General features: G+C 44.9%; 1 protein-coding gene across 1 annotated transcript in view; it reads right to left on the bottom strand.

Moving 5' to 3' along the window:
- The window catches only part of LOC124008065 (DNA annealing helicase and endonuclease ZRANB3-like), a 71651-nt gene extending 51345 nt beyond the window's left edge, over positions 1-20306 (bottom strand). Inside the window, 9 exon segments of the mRNA XM_046318969.1 lie at positions 4981-5109; positions 5111-5174; positions 6003-6088; positions 6931-7162; positions 10953-11131; positions 11453-11471; positions 18766-18943; positions 19247-19353; positions 19891-20306. Of these exon segments, the coding sequence (XP_046174925.1) occupies positions 4981-5109; positions 5111-5174; positions 6003-6088; positions 6931-7162; positions 10953-11131; positions 11453-11471; positions 18766-18935 (879 nt within the window). The 5' untranslated portion in view covers positions 18936-18943; positions 19247-19353; positions 19891-20306.
- Positions 20307-20585: the final 279 nt, after the last annotated feature.

The raw sequence follows: 20585 nt of genomic DNA, 5'->3' as shown, positions 1-20585 counted from the left end.
GAAGCCACTCCTGCGTTGTCTTGGCTGTGTGCTTAGGGTCGTTGTCCTGTTGGAAGGTGAACCTTCACCCCAGTCTGAGGACCTGAGCACTTTCCACCGTTCATCTTCCCCTCGATCCGGACTAGTCTCCCAGTCCATGCCGCTGAAAAACATCCCCACAGCATGATGCTGCCACCGCTGTGCTTCATCGTATAGGGATGGTGCCAAGTTTCCTCCAGACTTGACACTTGGCATTCAGGCCAAAGATTCCATCCTGGTTTTCATCAGACCAGAGAATCTGGCCACTCTACCATAAAGCCTTGATTGGTGGAGTGCTGCAGAGATGGTTGTCCTTCTGGAAGGTTTTCCAATCTCCACAGAGGAACTCTAGAGCTCTGTCAGAGTGACTATCGAGTTCTTGGTCACCTCCCTAACCAAGGCCCTTCTCCAGATCTGTGCTTCGACACAATCCTGTCTGGGAGCTCTATGGACAACTCCTGTGCCTCTGATATGCACTGTCAACATTGGGACCTTATATAGACAGGTGCGTGCCTTTCCAAATCATTGCCAATCAATTGAATTTACCACAGGTGGACTCCAATCAAGTTGAAGAAACGTCTCAAGGATGATCAATGGAAACAGGATGCAGCTGAGCCTCATAGCAAAGGGTCTGAATATGTATGTATATGTATGTAAATAAAGTATTTGTTTTTAATACTTTTGCAAACATTTCTAAAAAACAGTTTTTGCTTTGTCATTATGGGGTATTCTGTGTAGATTGCTGAGGATAAAAATAAAAAATGTCATCGATTTTAGAATAAGGCTGTAACGTAACAAAATGTGGAAAAAGTCAGGGGGTCTGAATACTTTCTGAATGCACCATACATGCATAAATTAATTATTTCATTCACACTGACTGCATACATACAGTCCTTAAATTAGCCAGCCAGTGGAGAGCGTAGGCTGAGGAGAGTGTGTGTGTTGACAGCATGTGATTTGAGTGCAGCAGCAGGTGAGGTCTCTTTGTACTGCGAGAGAGAGAGAAAGAAAGAGAATCAGAGAGAGCGAGAGACAGAAAGAATCAGAGAGAGAGAGATCACAGCGAGAGAGATCCCAGAGCGAGAGAGAGATCATAGAGAAAGAGAGATCAGAGTGAATCAGAGAGAGAGAGAGAGATCAGAGTGAATCAGAGAGAGAGAGAGAGAGAGATCAGAGTGAATCAGAGAGAGAGAGAGAGATCACAGAGAGAGAGAGATCATAGAGAGAGAGAAGAGGGAATGTGCGGGCCATGCATTCCTCTGGCTGTCAGAGGTAACAGAGGATGAGTTCTACCTCATTACTTCAGCCTTATACAGAGAGGAGAGGAGCGTAGCGCACAGAGTTTAGAGCTCACCGAGTAAAGTTTACACTACTAGAGAGCTCACACAGAGGCTAGCGGAGAGTGAAGCTTACGGAGTAGTTTACACACTACTAGAGAGCTCACAGTGGCTAATTAAGAGATTATGGAGTTCACACAGAGTTTAGAGTTCACAGGGTATAGAGCTCACAGAGTTTACACACTAGACTAGAGAGCTAGTTCAGAGATTATAGAGTTCACACTTAGTTTATAGAGCACACAGAGTTTAGAGCTCACAGGGCAGAGAGCTATAGAGCTCACAGAGTATAGAGATCACAGAGTTTAGAGCTCACAAGATATAGAGCTCACAGGGTACAGAGCTATAGAGCTCACAGAGTATAGAGATCACAGAGTTTAGAGCTCACAAGATATAGAGCTCACAGAGTACAGAGCTATAGAGCTCACAGGGTACAGAGGTATATGGGATGCGGCCACAGTGTCTACCGACCCCTCCCGTCTCAGCCTCCAGTATTTATGCTGCAGTAGTTTGTGTCAGGAGGCTAGGGTCAGTTTGTTATATCTGAAGTACTTCTCCTGTCTTATCCGGTGTCCTGTGTGAATTTAAGTATGCTCTCTCTAATTCTCTCTCTTTCTTTCTCTCTTTCGGAGGACCTGAGCCCTAGGACCATGCCTCAGGACTACCTGGCCTGATGACTCCTTGCTGTCCCCAGTCCACCTGGTCGTGCTGCTGCTCCAGTTTCAACTGTTCTGCCTGCGGCTATGGAACCCTGACCTGTTCACCGGACGTGCTACCTGTCCCAGACATGCTGTTTTCAACTCTCTAGAGACAGCAGGAGTGGTAGAGATACTCTTAATGATCGGCTATGAAAAGCCAACTGACATTTACTCCTGAGGTGCTGACCTGTTGCACCATCGACAACTACTGTGATCATTATTATTTGACCCTGCTGGTCATCTATAAACATTTGAACATCTTGGCCATGTTCTGTTATAATCTCCACCCGGCACAGCCAGAAGAGGACTGGCCACCCCTCATAGCCTGGTTCCTCTCTAGGTTTCTTCCTAGATTCTGGCCTTTCTAGGGAGTTTTTCCTAGCCACCGTGCTTCTACACCTGCATTGCTTGCTGTTTGGGGTTTTAGGCTGAGTTTCTGTACAGCACTTTGAGATATCAGCTGATGTAAGAAGGGCTTTATAAATCAATTTGATTTGAGGTATAGAGCTCACAGGGTAGAGAGCTCACAGGGTAGAGAGGTATAGAGCTCACAGGGTAGAGAGCTCACAGGGTAGAGAGGTATAGAGCTCACAGGGTAGAGAGCTCACAGGGTAGAGCGGTATAGAGCTCACAGGGTAGAGAGCTCACAGGGTAGAGCGGTATAGAGCTCACAGGGTAGAGAGGTATAGAGCTCACAGGGTAGAGCGGTATAGAGCTCACAGGGTCAGAGAGGTATAGAGCTCACAGGGTAGAGAGGTATAGAGCTCACAGGGTAGAGAGCTCACAGGGTAGAGAGGTATAGAGCTCACAGGGTAGAGAGGTATAGAGCTCACAGGGTAGAGAGAGCTCACAGGGTAGAGCTCACAGGGTAGAGAGGTATAGAGCTCACAGGGTAGAGAGGTATAGAGCTCACAGGGTAGAGAGCTCACAGGGTAGTATAGAGCTCACAGGGTAGAGAGCTCACAGGGTAGAGAGGGTATAGAGCTCACAGGGTAGAGAGGTATAGAGCTCACAGGGTAGAGAGCTCACAGGGTAGAGCGGTATAGAGCTCACAGGGTAGAGAGCTCACAGGATAGAGCGGTATAGAGCTCACAGGGTAGAGAGCTCACAGGGAGCGGTATAGAGCTCACAGGGTAGAGAGCTCACAAGGTAGAGCGGTATAGAGCTCACAGGGTAGAGCGGTATAGAGCGAGGTATAGAGCTCACAGGGTAGAGAGCTCACAGGATAGAGCGGTATAGAGCTCACAGGGTAGAGAGCTCACAGGGTAGAGCGGTATAGAGCTCACAGGGTAGAGAGCTCACAAGAGCTCACAGGTAGAGCGGTATAGAGCTCACAGGGTAGAGAGCTCACAGTATCAGAGCGGTATAGAGCTCACAGGGTAGAGAGCTCACAGGGTAGAGCGGTATAGAGCTCACAGGGTAGAGAGCTCACAGGGTAGAGCGGTATAGAGCTCACAGTGTATAGAGCTCACAGGGTAGAGCGGTATAGAGCTCACAGGGTAGAGAGCTCACAGGGTAGAGCGGTATAGAGCTCACAGGGTAGAGAGCTCACAGGGTAGAGCGGTATAGAGCTCACAGGGTAGAGAGCTCACAGGGTAGAGAGCTCACAGGGTATAGAGCTCACAGGGTAGAGAGCTCACAGGGTAGAGCGGTATAGAGCTCACAGGGTAGAGAGCTCACAGGGTAGAGCGGTATAGAGCTCACAGGGTAGAGAGCTCACAGGGTAGAGAGCTGAGTATACTGCCCACAGAGCTCATCGTGGTTAAAAGAGCCCACAAAATGCAGATATGATGGAAATAAAGTTCAATGAAATAGAAATGAAGTGGCTAATGTTTGAATATGCATTCAGTTTTATAGAACAGACAGCGAGTGCTGATCAGTATGAAAGGCTACTTTACTTATGAACGGAAAAGGGCAAGACTGAAATAAAAACCATATGGCAATGGGAGATAAAATGATAACTAGTGTAAATTAGATACTATTGCCGAGCAACAGGATGGGAGAGCGAGAGGGAGGGTGGGGAGTGTGAGAGAGATGAGGGATGGGGGGATATTTTCAGAAGAGAGCCCTCTGCCTAGAGGGTGGGGGAGCCGTTTGTCAGAGTGAATGTGAGGGTCTGCCCGTCTGTCTGTCCGTTACCTTGGCAGGGTGGGGCAGGTCGAGAGGGGAGGGTGGGGTAGTGTGAGAGGTAGCTGGGGAGGACCTGGACCTTCAGCCTCCGGATCATGATCTCACTGAGGGTGGGGGAGTTCCTCAAGAGAGAGGGAGGGTGGGGTCTCCTGTTACCAAAGAACCTGAGAGGGACAGACAATAACAGTCCCACTGTCTCCTGACCAAAGACCCTGAGAGAGGGACAGTGTGACAATGGGGAGTGTCTCCTGTTACCAAGAACCTGAGAGGGAGGGTGGGGAGTGTCTCCTGAGAGAGAGGGACAGACAATGGGGAACAGTCCCACTGTCTCCTGTTACCAAAGACCCTGGGGAGTGTGAGAGAGACAATAACAGTCCCACTGTCTCCTGAGAGAAGACCCTGAGAGGACAGACAATAGTGTCCCAGAGAGAGAGGAGGGTGGGGGGACAGACAGAGAAGGTCCCACTGTCTCCTGTTACCAAACAACCTGAGAGGACAGACAGGGTGGGGTCCCACTGTCTCCTGTTAGAGACCCTGAGAGGGACAGACAATAACAGTCCCACTGTCTCCTGTTACCAAAGACCCTGAGAGGGAGGGTGACAATAACAGTCCCACTGTCTCCTGGGAGACCCTGGGGGAGGGACAGACAATAACAGGGAGGGTGGGGAGTGTTAGAGAGATGATAATGAGGGGATATTTTCAGAATGTTTAGCCCCTGCCTAGAGGGACAGACAATCTGTCCAGCCGTTGTCAGCGTTTGTGTGTGACAGACAATCTGTCTGCCCACTGTCTCCTGTTACCTTGGCAGACCCTTTGGGCAGGTCGAAACCTGGGATGCGCCCACTGTCTCCTTTACCAGAGACCCTGAGAGGAAGCTGGGGGAGGACCTGGACCTTCAGCCTCCTGATCATGATCTCACTGAGGGACAGACTGGTGGAGTTCCTCAAGATGAGAGGCACCGCGACAGTCCCACTGTCTCCTGTTACCAAAGAACCTGAGAGGGACAGACAATAACAGTCCCACTGTCTCCTGTTACCAAAGACCCTGAGAGGGACAGACAATAACAGTCCCACTGTCTCCTGTTACCAAAGAACCTGAGAGGGACAGACAATAACAGTCCCACTGTCTCCTGTTACCAAAGAACCTGAGAGGGACAGACAATAACAGTCCCACTGTCTCCTGTTACCAAAGACCCTGAGAGGGACAGACAATAACAGTCCCACTGTCTCCTGTTACCAAAGACCCTGAGAGGGACAGACAATAACAGTCCCACTGTCTCCTGTTACCAAAGACCCTGAGAGGGACAGACAATAACAGTCCCACTGTCTCCTGTTACCAAAGAACCTGAGAGGGACAGACAATAACAGTCCCACTGTCTCCTGTTACCAAAGACCCTGAGAGGGACAGACAATAACAGTCCCACTGTCTCCTGTTACCAAAGAACCTGAGAGGGACAGACAATAACAGTCCCACTGTCTCCTGTTACCAAAGAACCTGAGAGGGACAGACAATAACAGTCCCACTGTCTCCTGTTACCAAAGACCCTGAGAGGGACAGACAATAACAGTCCCACTGTCTCCTGTTACCAAAGACCCTGAGAGGGACAGACAATAACAGTCCCACTGTCTCCTGTTACCAAAGACCCTGAGAGGGACAGACACCAGGGTTTGGTCAGTGTGTCTGTCTGCTGCAGTGTCATTATGCGACTGCCCAGTATGTACACACAGCTGTTTGTCATGTTGGGAGGAAAGTGGGAGATGTAGCATTTTCACAATGCCAATGGTCATTATTACTGTGTGTGTGTGTGTGTGTAAGGCATTACCTGTAGTGGGCGTTACAGTATTGTTTGGCGTAGTCACTCCACGTTCCAAACATCCTCGGATAGAGAGCCTCTATCTGCATAAAGAGCTGTGGAAACATAATAAATGTAATGTGTGTGTGTGTGTGTGTGTGTGTGTGTGTGTGAGAGAGAGAGAGTGTGTGTGTGAGAGAGAGAGGTGTGTGTGTGAGTGTGTGTGAGAGGTGTGTGTGTGTGAGAGAGGTGTGTGTGAGTGTGTGTGAGAGGTGTGGCAGATGTGTTCTGCCCCCTCCATTCTAACCATCATCACTCTTCAAGGCACTAAACGGAACATTTCTACCATGATGATAATAATGGACAATTATTCAAATGGATCTTTTCAGGCAGCAGCCATGTGAATAACTACAGCCACTGTGAATGTCCTCATCAAAGCACTGCAGCAGCACAGTGGAGCCAAGAATACTCTGTTACACAGGGAAATGGAAGGTTTGGTGTCGTGAACAATAGTAACGTGTGGGTGGAAGGAAGGGAGGGATGCTGGTTCTCTGGCACGGGCTCTGTGGCGTGTGTGTGTGTGTGTGTGTGTGTGTGTGTGTGTGTGTGTGTGTGTGTGTGTGTGTGTGTGTGTGTGTGTGTGTGTGTGTGTGTGTGTGTGTGTGTGTGTGTGTGTGTGTGTGTGTGTGTGTGTGTGTGTGTCATTTTAAAGTTATAAATACTACAGAAAGAACAGAGCTGCAATGGTTTCTAGAGCCTTTAAATCCCAGACCATCTGTACTCAACCAGCCCTTCATGCTTCCTCTAGGTACAGACAGGTTCAATGCAGATCTGTGAAGTACTGAAGGAATGATAGGATCCCAGCGGGCCAAGCTGGTTCAAATGTCAGAATGGGACAGAAATGTGTGATCGGGGGATGGCGTGTGTTCGGACGTTTGGACGTTCGGGGGTACCGTACCTCCTCTGGCCGTCCCAGGGCCGGGGTGCCCGTCAGTAGGATGGCCCGCTTGGCGTTCTGGATGAGTGGTACCAGTATCTTAGACCTGGCTGCGTTCCTGGACTTGAGGTAGTGGGATTCATCCACCACCACCACATTAAACCTCTGTCTGGTCAGAGCCTCCACCAGGGGGCGTGCATCTGTGGTGAGCAGCCCATAACCCAACACTGTTACCTTACTGCTACTGATCCCCCTATATAAACACACAGAGAGGGTTATAATGGGTTATAGAGTGTTATAATGGGTCTGTAGTGAGCAGCCCGTAACCCAACACTGTTACCTTACTGCTACTGATCCCCCTATATAACACACAGAGAGGGTTATAGAGTGTTATAATGGGTTATAGAGTGTTATAATGGGTTATAGTGTGTTATAATGTGTTATATATGGGTTATAGAGTGTTATAATGGGTTATAGTGTGTTATAATGTGTTATGTATGGGTTATAGAGTGTTATAATGTGTTATGTATGGGTTATAGAGTGTTATAATGGGTTATGTATGGGTTATAGAGTGTTATAATGGGTTATAGAGTGTTATAATGGGTCTGTGGTGAGCAGCCCATAACCCAACACTGTTACCTTACTGCTACTGATCCCCCTATATAACACAGAGGGTTATAATGTGTTATAATGGGTTATAGAGTGTTATGTGTTATGTATGGTTTATAGTGTGTTATAATGTGTTATAATGGGTTATAGAGTGTTATGTGTTATGTATGGTTTATAGTGTGTTATAATGTGTTATAATGGGTTATAGAATGTTATAATGGGTTATAGAGTGTTATAATGGGTTATAGAGTGTTATAATGGGTCTGTGGTGAGCAGCCCGTAACCTAACACTGTTACTGTACTGCCTCTGTAGAGTGGACAGAGACACACCGATTATCAATAATCTCTAACAGTGAAAACATTGACTGCTGCTGTACTGATACTGTCAACTTGAACTAAATTGATTGAGAAAATAGACGTTCATTTAGCAGGAATGAAAATATCAATTTCCACATTTACAATTTTAGTAGCTCAGTTGGTAGAGCATGGCGCTTGTAACGCCAGGGTAGTGGGTTCGATCCCCGGGACCACCCATACGTAGAATGTATGCACACATGACTGTAAGTCGCTTTGGATAAAAGCGTCTGCTAAATGGCATATATTATATATTATAAACTGCAGGTTAATATTTATTGTCATGAGTCTTGTCCAGGAGGCAGAACTGAAAGATCTCCCTTAGATAGACCAGCTGCAAAGTCAACATGTACTATGTTGTAAAAATCATGAAAACAAAAATGAGCTTTTTGGTCTTAATTGAAGGCTATAGTTAGACATTAGGGTTAGCAGTGTGGTTAAGGTTAGACATTGGGGTTAGCAGTGTGGTTAAGGTTAGACATTGGGGTTAGCAGTGTGGTTAAGGTTAGACATTAGGGTTAGCAGTGTGGTTAAGGTTAGACATTAGGGTTAGCAGTGTGGTTAAGGTTAGGGTTAACATTACGGTTAAGGTTAGGGTTAGACATTGGGGTTAGCAGTGTGGTTAAGGTTAGACATTGGGGTTAGCAGTGTGGTTAGGGTTAGACATTAGGGTTAGCAGTGTGGTTAGGGTTAGCCATTGGAGTTAGCAGTGTGGTTAGGGTTAGACATTAGGGTTAGCAGTGTGGTTAGGGTTAGTGTTAGAGGAAATTATAGTTGAAATGATTAATTATGTATACATTATTGATTAGAACCATTAATTCTAATACTATTATGTTATAATATGAAAAGTATGAGTTTTTGGTTGAGCTGTTACTGAAAATGTAAGCAGAACGAATTAATTGTCTGTGCCTCTTGGGCAGTTTAAGGAGGAGGGATAAGATAGCTTTTCAGACAGATAAGAATGTTTTGGTTGGATTCCATTAGTGGAGAGAAGTATATCTTTTAGACAGGTTGGAATGTAGTTTTATGAGGGGAGTAAAAAATCTCTAGGACTGAATACTACGCTATTGTAAGGATGGGAGAGGGTGTGAAACTGATGACATCATTTTATGTTCTCTTTCTTTAAAATGTAATGTTCTTTGTATTTTGGGTCAGTACTCATCAAGAACAAATGCTGAACTTGTTTTTAAGACTGGTTCTTGCTAATTCATGCAAATGATAAACTTACAACTTATCATGAATTAGAAATGAGTGCGAATTGAATTGTTTTTGGCAATAAAACATAAAGGAATTTAGAATTCCTCTATCAGTTAGACATTAGGGTTAGCTGTGTGGTTAAGGTTAGGGTTAACATTAGGGTTAGCAGTGTGGTTAAGGTTAGGGTTAACATTAGGGTTAGCAGTGTGGTTAAGGTTAGGGTTAACATTAGGGTTAAGGTTAGGGTTAAGGTTAGGGTTAACATTAGGGTTAAGGTTAGGGTTAACATTAGGGTTAGCAGTGTGGTTAAGGTTAGGGTTAGCATTGTGGTTAAGGTTAGGGTTAACATTAGGGTTAAGGTTAGGGTTAACATTAGGGTTAGCAGTGTGGTTAAGGTTAGGGTTAGCAGTGTGGTTAAGGTTAGGGTTAACATTAGGGTTAAGGTTAGGGTTAACATTAGGGTTAGCAGTGTGGTTAACATTAGGGTTAGCAGTGTGGTTAAGGTTAGGGTTAACATTAGGGTTAGCAGTGTGGTTAAGGTTAGGGTTAACATTAGGGTTAGCAGTGTGGTTAAGGTTAGGGTTAACATTAGGGTTAGCAGTGTGGTTAAGGTTAGGGTTAACATTAGGGTTAACATTAGGGTTAGTGTGGTTAAGGTTAGGGTTAACATTAGGGTTAAGGTTAGGGTTAACATTAGGGTTAACATTAGGGTTAGCAGTGTGGTTAAGGTTAGGGTTAACATTAGGGTTAGCAGTGTGGTTAAGGTTAGGGTTAACATTAGGGTTAAGGTTAGGGTTAACATTAGGGTTAGCAGTGTGGTTAAGGTTAGGGTTAACATTAGGGTTAGCAGTGTGGTTAAGGTTAGGGTTAACATTAGGGTTAAGGTTAGGGTTAACATTAGGGTTAACATTAGGGTTAGCAGTGTGGTTAAGGTTAGGGTTAACATTAGGGTTAGCAGTGTGGTTAACATAGGGTTAAGGTTAGTGTTGAACATTAGGGTTAGCAGTGTGGTTAACCAGGGTTAACATTAGGGTTAGCAGTGTGGTTAAGGTTAGGGTTAACATTAGGGTTAAGGTTAGGGTTAACATTAGGGTTAGCAGTGTGGTTAAGGTTAGGGTTAACATTAGGGTTAGCAGTGTGGTTAAGGTTAGGGTTAACATTAGGGTTAGCATGTGGTTAAGGTTAGGGTTAACATTAGGGTTAAGGTTAGGGCAACATTAGGAACAGAGGCCACTCCTGTCTGGATAAGAGGCCTAGGGTTAAATGTAAATCCCTAGGGTTAGCATGTGGTTAAGGTTAGGGTTAACATTAGGGTTAGCAGTGTGGTTAGGTTAGGGTTAACATTAGAAAACATTAGGGTTAGCAGTGTGGTTAAGGTTAGGGTTAACATTAGGGTTAGCAGTGTGGTTATTAGGGTTAACATTAGGGTTAAGGTTAGGGTTAACATTAGGGTTAACATTAGGGTTAATCAGTGTGGTTAAGGTTAGGGTTAACATTAGGGTTAGCAGTTCTGAGGGTTAACATTAGGGTTAATGTTAGGGTTAACATTAGGGTTAAGTGTGGTTAATTAGGGTTAACATTAGGGTTAGCAGTGTTTCTTAAGGTTAGGGTTAACATTAGGGTTAGAGGGAATTAGGGTTAGCAGTGTGGTTAAGGTTAGGGATAACATTAGGGTTAGCAGTGTGGTTAAGGTTAGGTTTAAGAGTTGACTTTGTGGCTGTGCTCGTTAGTGACCACTCTGCAGAGGTGCCTCTAGAACAAACTAAAAACATGAACCTGCATTTGAACAGGTGGAGAACTTCAGTAGGGAAACCAGGACCACAACCAAGCAGCGCAGGAAAAGCAGACCTGAGTCCAGGTGAAGTTAACATGGGGTAACGTACAGCGTGTCACTCTTGGTCTCCACCAGGTTGATATCTCCAGGGTTGAGCTCAGGGATCCACCTCTCCATCTCCTCGATCCAGGGGTACTTTAGAGAGGAGGGCACCACGATGAGCAGAGGCCACTCCTGTCTGTAGGCGTAGGCCACAGAGATAGCCTGCACCGTCTTCCCTAGACCCATCTGGAGGAGAGGATTAACAGTACATTGTGGAGGATGAAAACAATGATGTATGTATATAATCCAGGAAAACTCATTTCAAAAACAAAACAAACCGAACCCAATCATTGCCTGGCTCAAAGTAAGCATGTGACGGAGTGTTCCTGACATTCTGAGACACCAATACATTCTAGAATGACTTTATGTCAAAAATGATTACATGGCTAGGAAGGTTTCTTAAACTTGACGAATTAATTCAGAGGGAAGCATAGCATATATTATTAGAGGAAAATAGATTTGATAGGACTGGGGAGTTGGGTTGTGTGTGTGTGCCTCAGGGCTTACCTCATCTGCAATCATACACCTGAAACAGAGAAGAGAACGACGGGGTTGATAGTGGAGGACATAGAATACAGGGGTGGAGGACATAGAATACAGGGGTGGAGGACATAGAATACAGGGGTGGAGGACATAGAATACAGGGGTGGAAGGACATAGAATACTTCATGTATTCACACAATATTGCACTAGCAACCAAATGAAAATGGATTGGTCACATGCACCGAATACAACAGGTGGAGACTTTACCGTGTGCTGCTCGTTTACCAGCCCCTTTCTCAACAACGCAGTTTAAAAATAATAATACTAATTTAAAATTGTAACAAGAGAAATACAATTAAATACAGAAGAATGGAGTTATACAGGAAGTACCAGATCAATGTGCAGCTATATACAGGAAGTACCAGATCAATGTAAGCTATATACATGGAAGTACCAGATCAATGTGCAGCTATATACATCAGGAAGTACCAGATCAATGTGCAGCTATATACAGGAAGTACAGATCAATGTGCAGCTATATACAGGAAGTACCAGATCAATGTGCAGCTATATACAGGAAGTTGAGATCAATGTACAGCTAAGACAGGAAGTAAAGTGACTAGATCAGGATGCAGAGGTAATAAGGTATTTGAGGTAGATATGTACATGAAGGCAGGGTAAAGTGACTAGGCATCAGGATAGATAATAATAAGGTATTTGAGGTAGATATGTACATGAAGGCAGGGTAAAGTGACTAGGCATCAGGATTTATTTACTTTTCTGCTCTTTTGCACACCAATATCTCTACCTGTACATGATCATCTGATCATTTATCACTCCAGTGTTAATCTGCAATATTGTAATTATTCGCCTACCTCCTCATGCCTTTTGCACACATTGTATATAGACTCCCCTTTTTTCTCTGTGTTATTGACTTGTTAGAAACTCCCCAAATACAGATGTGCCAAGCTTGTAGCGTCATACCCAAGAAGACTCGATGTTGTAATCGCTGCCAAAGGTGCTTCAACAAAGTACTGAATGCTTATGTACATTTGATATTTCCGTTTTTTAAAATATTTTTAATACATTTGCAAACATTTCAAAAAATCTGTTTTTGCTTTGTCATTAGGGGGTATTGTGATGTCATTATGGGGTATTGTGGGTAGATTGATGAGGGGGGGAAAACTATGTAATCAATTTGAGAATTAGTCAAGGGGTCTGAATACTTCCAGAATGCACTGTATATTGAAATAGGTTTTAGGCTTCTACTAATTATCATGGCTGTTCGTGGTCGTTTGGGCTTCTTTAGTATAATGGACTGATTGTAAGTCTCTGTGGATAAGAGAGTCTGTTAAATTACTTGAATGTCAAATTTAACACAGGTAGGCAACACCAGTCTGCAATGATCGTGACATGTTGTATTCAAAATGTAGCCCAGGTAGGTAGACCTAGTCTGCAATGATCGTGACATGTTGTATTCAAAATGTAGCCCAGGTAGGTAGAGCTCAGTCTGCAATGATCGTGAGTTGTATTCAAAATGTAGCTCTGCAATGATCGTGACATGTTGTATTCAAAATGTAGCCCAGGTAGGTAGAGCTAGTCTGCAATGATCGTGACATGTTGTATTCAAAATGTAGCCCAGGTAGGTAGAGCTAGTCTGCAATGATCGTGACATGTTGTATTCAAAATGTAGCCCAGGTAGGTAGAGCTAGTCTGCAATGATCGTGACATGTTGTATTCAAAATGTAGCCCAGGTAGGTAGAGCTAGTCTGCAATGATCGTGACATGTTTTATTCAAAATGTAGCCCAGGTAGGTAGAGCTAGTCTGCAATGATCGTGACATGTTTTATTCAAAATGTAGCCCAGGTAGGTAGAGCTAGTCTGCAATGATCGTGACATGTTTTATTCAAAATGTAGCCCAGGTAGGTAGAGCTAGTCTGCAATGATCGTGAGATGTTGTATTCAAAATGTAGCCTAGGTAGGTAGAGCTAGTCTGCAATGATCGTGAGATGTTGTATTCAAAATGTAGCCCAGGTAGGTAGAGCTAGTCTGCAATGATCGTGTTTTTATTCAAAATGTAGCCCAGGTAGGTAGAGCTAGTCTGCAATGATCGTGACATGTTTTATTCAAAATGTAGCCCAGGTAGGTAGAGCTAGTCTGCAATGATCGTGACATGTTTTATTCAAAATGTAGCCCAGGTAGGTAGAGCTAGTCTGCAATGATCGTGACATGTTTTATTCAAAATGTAGCCCAGGTAGGTAGAGCTAGTCTGCAATGATCGTGACATGTTTTATTCAAAATGTAGCCCAGGTAGGTAGAGCTAGTCTGCAATGATCGTGACATGTTTTATTCAAAATGTAGCCCAGGTAGGTAGAGCTAGTCTGCAATGATCGTGACATGTTTTATTCAAAATGTAGCCCAGGTAGGTTGAGCTAGTCTGCAATGATCGTGACATGTTTTATTCAAAATGTAGCCCAGGTAGGTTGAGCTAGTCTACCCATGAGAAAAGCAGTTGTGATCCCCCTCCCTCCCCTTCAGTTGAACAGCATGATTAATGAGCACCTTCCACTGGTGTTTCTTCTAATTGCCAGCCCACTCTGCTCAACCAGCATAATGCACACACACAATGGGAGTAGAGAGATGGAGAGAAGGAGGGAGAGAGGGAGGGAGAGATCGAGAGAGAGATCGAGAGAAAACAGAGGGAGAAAGACAGCGAGAGAGGCTCCTTTCAGCCAGGTGCTTTCCATTTCTCCACGCATTAATCATTCTTCTTTCAATAACCTGGGTGCATCCCAAAAGCCACCCTGTTCCCTATGTAGTGCACTCCTTTTTATCCCAGGCTGTTGTGAAAAGTAATGCACTATACAGGGAATAGGAGGCCCGTTCAGCAGCTGGTTTCATGGAGGATGCTCTGACTGCCACCGTTGCTTGACAACAGCACGTTGAACAACGTTTTCATGTTATCTGTGAAACCCACCAGCACCAAGATGTCTGTAAACGTAGCTCCTCCTCCCGGGATGGAGGCGGGGTCTTTGACCTTCCACACAATCATTTAAGTCTTTTGTCTTGTCTTCAATGAATGGAGCATAGACTAGACTACTTACACTGAGGCTCATACATTACCATACATTCATATTATTCATGCTTTCTTATCAACGGGCAGGTAAGCTATTTAAGCAGCGGGATGATTTTTCTGGGACCTGTACCCATCTTTTAATATCAACAACCTATGTTATTTTTAGTATTACACAGTTATTGATGACTGTATTGTTGGCTTTAGAGTTAGCAAAACATTCATTTCACTGTACTTGTGCATGTGAAAACAATAAAACTTAAACGTTTTTAAAATGGGAACACACCTCACTAATCCTATCAGATCTACAAGATCTAGGATCATGAAGCGAAGTCATTCACCAGGCCTCTGTCAGCATGAAAATAAAGCTATTTTACATACTTGTCACATTTTCCTCATCACTGCATCGTGATGAATCAGCATTTTCTAATGAATTCAATGATAAGCCTTTATAATTGATGTAGAGCTGTTTCTGCTTAGTCTGGCTCAGCAAAGCAAACGCCTGGCTGACAATTACACCCCCCATCTCAAATGAAACACTGTTCATATCATACAATAAGGAGGGGGGTAGTTTAAACTTATTTTAAAGTCATATCTTTAAATCTATTGGCTAAGGATGTGACGAATCACACATGACATCCAAACTGAGAATATCATCGGGGACCAGTTGTGTGTTGGGGATCTGTGTTGGGGTCCGGTGATTTGATGCACACATCAATATCGGCTGTGGTATTGAATTTCACAGTGATTTTGAAGCTCAGGCAAGAGAAGCAACAACACAGTCTGTCTGTCTATTGATCTGTTGTAACACCAGCGTCGGCGTGGCAACCCTTACAAGTGGCCCCGGCAGACACTTACAATAACGCTTTAGTTCGATGGCATGTGATGTACTTCGCACAACCTCATTCAAATAGAATGTTTAAGCCAACTGACATTATGTCCAAGTGGAATGCAATGGAACTGACATTATGCCCAAGTGGAATGCAATGGAACGGACATTATGCCCAAGTGGAATGCAATGGAACGGACATTATGCCCAAGTGGAATGCAATGGAACTGACATTATGCCCAAGTGGAATGCAATGTAACTGACATTATGCCCAAGTGAATGCAATGGAACGGACATTATGCCCAAGTGGAATGCAATGGAACTGACATTATGCCCAAGTGGAATGCAATGGAACTGACATTATGCCCAAGTGGAATGCAATGGAACTGACATTATGCCCAAGTGGAATGCAATGGAACTGACATTATGTCCAAGTGGAATGCAATGGAACTGACATTATGCCCAAGTGGAATGCAATGGAACTGACATTATGCCCAAGTGGAATGCAATGGAACTGACATTATGCCCAAGTGGAATGCAACGGAACTGACATTATGCCCAAGTGGAATGCAACGGAACTGACATTATGTCCAAGTGGAATGCAACGGAACTGACATTATGTCCAAGTGGAATGCAATGGAACTGACATTATGTCCAAGTGGAATGCAATGGAACTGACATTATGCCCAAGTGGAATGCAACGGAACTGACATTATGTCCAAGTGGAATGCAACGGAACTGACATTATGCCCAAGTGGAATGCAATGGAACTGACATTATGCCCAAGTGGAATGCAATGGAACTGACATTATGCCCAAGTGGAATGCAATGGAACTGACATTATGCCCAAGTGGAATGCAATGGAACTGACATTATGCCCAAGTGGAATGCAACGGAACTGACATTATGCCCAAGTGGAATGCAATGGAACTGACATTATGCCCAAGTGGAATGCAACGGAACTGACATTATGTCCAAGTGGAATGCAATGGAACTGACATTATGTCCAAGTGGAATGCAATGGAACTGACATTATGTCCAAGTGGAATGCAATGGAACTGACATTATGCCCAAGTGGAATGCAATGGAACTGACATTATGTCCAAGTGGAATGCAATGGAACTGACATTATGCCCAAGTGGAATGCAATGGAACTGACATTATGCCCAAGTGGAATGCAATGGAACTGACATTATGTCCAAGTGGAATGCAATGGAACTGACATTATGCCCAAGTGGAATGCAATGGAACTGACATTATGCCCAAGTGGAATGCAACGGAACTGACACTACATTACCATAAGAAGATTAGTGTCAGGCTCCCAGATACTATCAGGCTCCCAGATACTATCAGGCTCCCAGATACTATCAGGCTCCCAGATACTATCAGGCTCCCAGATACTATCAGGCTCCCAGATACTATCAGGCTCCCAGATACTATCAGGCTCCCAGCCCTTCTAAATTGCATTACAAATAATAAAATAAATAAATACAAATAATAAATCAAATCAATTGGCATCAACTTCATTCCAAACCAGGCTACATATTGATGCGAGGTGGGCAGTCAAACAACCTGATTCTCTATTAGAAGAGTCTGTATAATTTATAACTATTAGCTAGAGTTCTTCAATACAAACATGTCAAACTCTGTCCACGGAGGGTGTCCTAAAAGATTAACCAAACTCTGTCCACGGAGGGTGTCCTAAAAGATTAACCAAACTCTGTCCACGGAGGGTGTCCTAAAAGATTAACCAAACTCTGTCCACGGAGGGTGTCCTAAAAGATTAACCAAACTCTGTCCACGGAGGGTGTCCTAAAAGATTAACCAAACTCTGTCCACCGAGGGTGTCCTAAAAGATTAACCAAACTCTGTCCACGGAGGGTGTCCTAAAAGATTAACCAAACTTGGCAGTCAATGTGTGTGTTGCTCTGATCCGCCTCAGCCTCTGGTCCCACTACAATAACGCCAACACAGGACCTGGCTCTCCTGATCGCTAACAGCTTGCATCACTCGTCTCCATGGAGAGGCCGTACACAGAACCCTACAAAGCCCAGATAGTGTTTACGGTCACATTGATGTCTCCAACATATTGACTGGATGACTCATCCTCACAGTACAGCACTTCTACTATCCCTGTATTGATCTACTGCTCAGGCTGACTACTCTGACCGGACTGTCCCTGACTGCCTGTCTCCTGGGATTCTTACATCCACTGATCGACTGACTGGCTGACTGACTGGGACGGACTGACGAGTAGTCTGGCTCTGGCTGACTGACTGGGACGGACTGACGAGTAGTCTGGCTCTGGCTGACTGACTGACTGGGACAGACTGACGAGTAGTCTGGCTCTGGCTGACTGACTGACTGGGACAGACTGACGAGTAGTCTGGCTCTGACTGACTGGGACAGACTGACGAGTAGTCTGGCTCTGACTGACTGGGACAGACTGACGAGTAGTCTGGCTCTGGCTGACTGACTGACTGGGACAGACTGACGAGTAGTCTGGCTCTGGCTGACTGACTGACTGGGACAGACTGACGAGTAGTCTGGCTCTGGCTGACTGACTGACTGGGACAGACTGACGAGTAGTCTGGCTCTGGCTGACTGACTGACTGGGACAGACTGACGAGTAGTCTGGCTCTGGCTGACTGACTGACTGGGACAGACTGACGAGTAGTCTGGCTCTGGCTGACTGACTGACTGGGACAGACTGACGAGTAGTCTGGCTCTGGCTGACTGACTGACTGGGACAGACTGACGAGTAGTCTGGCTCTGGCTGACTGACTGACTGGGACAGACTGACGAGTAGTCTGGCTCTGGCTGACTGACTGACTGGGACAGACTGACGAGTAGTCTGGCTCTGGCTGACTGACTGACTGGGACAGACTGACGAGTAGTCTGGCTCTGGCTGACTGACTGACTGGGACAGACTGACGAGTAGTCTGGCTCTGGCTGACTGACTGACTGGGACAGACTGACGAGTAGTCTGGCTCTGGCTGACTGACTGACTGACTGACTGGGACAGACTGACGAGTAGTCTGGCTCTGGCTGACTGACTGGGACAGACTGACGAGTAGTCTGGCTCTGGCTGACTGACTGACTGACTGGGACAGACTGACGAGTAGTCTGGCTCTGGCTGACTAACTGACTGACGAGTAGTCTGGCTCTGGCTGACTGACTGACTGACGAGTAGTCTGGCTCTGGCTGGCTTTTTCTTCTGCTGCTCACATAGTGTGAGGCTGAGGTGATTCAGGCTACAGGCTTAATACACATTTTAACTAATGTTTTGCTTTTAAAGTAACAATGACTTGGTGAATAAAGTGAGCACAAACTGTGCTCCTGCTTACTATTTGGAGCCTTGCCTAGGTTACTGTAAAGTACTTTGTGACAAAGCTGTTTCTGTAAAAAAGGCTTGATTCACTAACAACCACCTACCTTCCATTCTTTGATAGGGCAAATTTGACTCCCTCCTTTTGGAATGGCATCAGTCTCTGTTGTAGCTTGTCTGGGAGGACTGACAACTGACTGTCCCATCTCCTGTCAACATGGGAGTTCTGGGGATCACAATCCCTATCATTTACCTCACTCATGGCCCGTCTTGACATTTAGATGCCTTTGCAGAGAATGAAGAGAGAGAGAGCAAAAAAACAACAGTAAGAAGAAAGACCAACCAATGGCTGACAATTAATCAATTATTAAAATGCTTTGGCATTTTGCAAAAAAATTGAGGCACTACTCAAATTTGGCTCCATGTTGGTTCGATTCCCACGGGAGCCAGTATGAAAATGTATGCACCAACTAATGTAAGATGCTATGGATAAGAGCGTCTGCTAAATGACTAAAATGCCTATTTAAAATTCCTTCATGGTGATGCACCATGTCTCAGCTCAACTGTCATCTCAAGGCATGGATTTACCTGCGACAATATCAGGAACAGGCAGCTGAACTGCCACGAGATGACCGCTCCTCTGCTCTTATTGGTAAGCTGCTAAGAGACTGCTGGGTTACCCAGTGCAGGGATATCTGTTAAGGTAAGACAAAGAACGAGAAGACTATTGATGCTAGTAAGAATAGGGATACAGGAGGATGGTTACAAAGATACGCTGACAAATACGGTTACATTAACTTCCACGGTAACGTTAGCTAACTAGCTAGCTATGCACAGCAAATTCCCATCCACGTTTTTAGCTACAGCTCAACCCACTTCAAATGTACAAGAAAGTATACACGCTAAGGCTTTGCACTTGTTAGTTTGAAAAAAATACATTAGTAAGAGGATACAGACCACCAGTGTAGAACTGTTTTGATATAGATTTGCATGTGCAGTAGTTTCGCGGGAAACTTTGACAGCAACTACGTAGTTTGCGTAGCGGATTCCATAGGAGTTGCGTTCAAGATAAGAAGCCTGCAACTTTCTAGAATCTTGACTAAAAAGCTGTTAAAAATAATAATAATAATTCCAACGATACTTTTCTAAGTGATTTCAAATTCATATAAACTTTTCTATCAGACTCAAAAGCATGCTCAATACATCTAATTTTAGTCGTACATGACCCCTACAGTAGAACTGGACGCTCATCCGGATTTGCTGGGCAGACTGTCAGTCCCGGTGCTTCCTGCTGTACTCTCCAATTTCCCGGATTTGCTGGGCAGACTGTCAGTCCCGGTGCTTCCTGCTGTACTCTCCAATTTCCCGGATTTGCTGGGCAGACTGTCAGTCCCGGTGCTTCCTGCTGTACTCTCCAATTTCCTGGATTTGCTGGGCAGACTGTCAGTCCCGGTGCTTCCTGCTGTACTCTCCAATTTCCCGGGCAGACTGTCAGTCCCGGTGCTTCCTGCTGTACTCTCCAATTTCCCGGATTTGCAGGGCAGACTGTCAGTCCCGGTGCTTCCTGCTGTACTCTCCAATTTCCCGGGCAGACTGTCAGTCCCGGTGCTTCCTGCTGTACTCTCCAATTTCCCGGATTTCCCGTTTCGTCTTGTGCCTCGGTCTGTTGCCGCTACACACTGATCTTTTCCGTGGCCACACGCAGCTGTTTTTATAAATCATTCTGTTTTTGTCAACGTTTCTGGTAAGACAACATGTGTTTGTTTCTTCGCACACGTTCTTTGTGGGGATTAACGGTGAATTTGTGTAGTTAGGTTATCAAATGACCATTTTAGTGGCACATTTAGCTAGCTTAGTTAGCTAACTAGCTACGGTCGGAGTAATTTGTCGAGCTGAAGGGCTACGTTAGCTAATTAGCTTGTTGGCT

Source organism: Oncorhynchus gorbuscha, linkage group LG21 (assembly GCF_021184085.1).
Source record: "Oncorhynchus gorbuscha isolate QuinsamMale2020 ecotype Even-year linkage group LG21, OgorEven_v1.0, whole genome shotgun sequence".
Taxonomy (NCBI): domain Eukaryota; kingdom Metazoa; phylum Chordata; class Actinopteri; order Salmoniformes; family Salmonidae; genus Oncorhynchus; species Oncorhynchus gorbuscha.
This window is presented reverse-complemented; position numbering and strand designations above follow the sequence as displayed.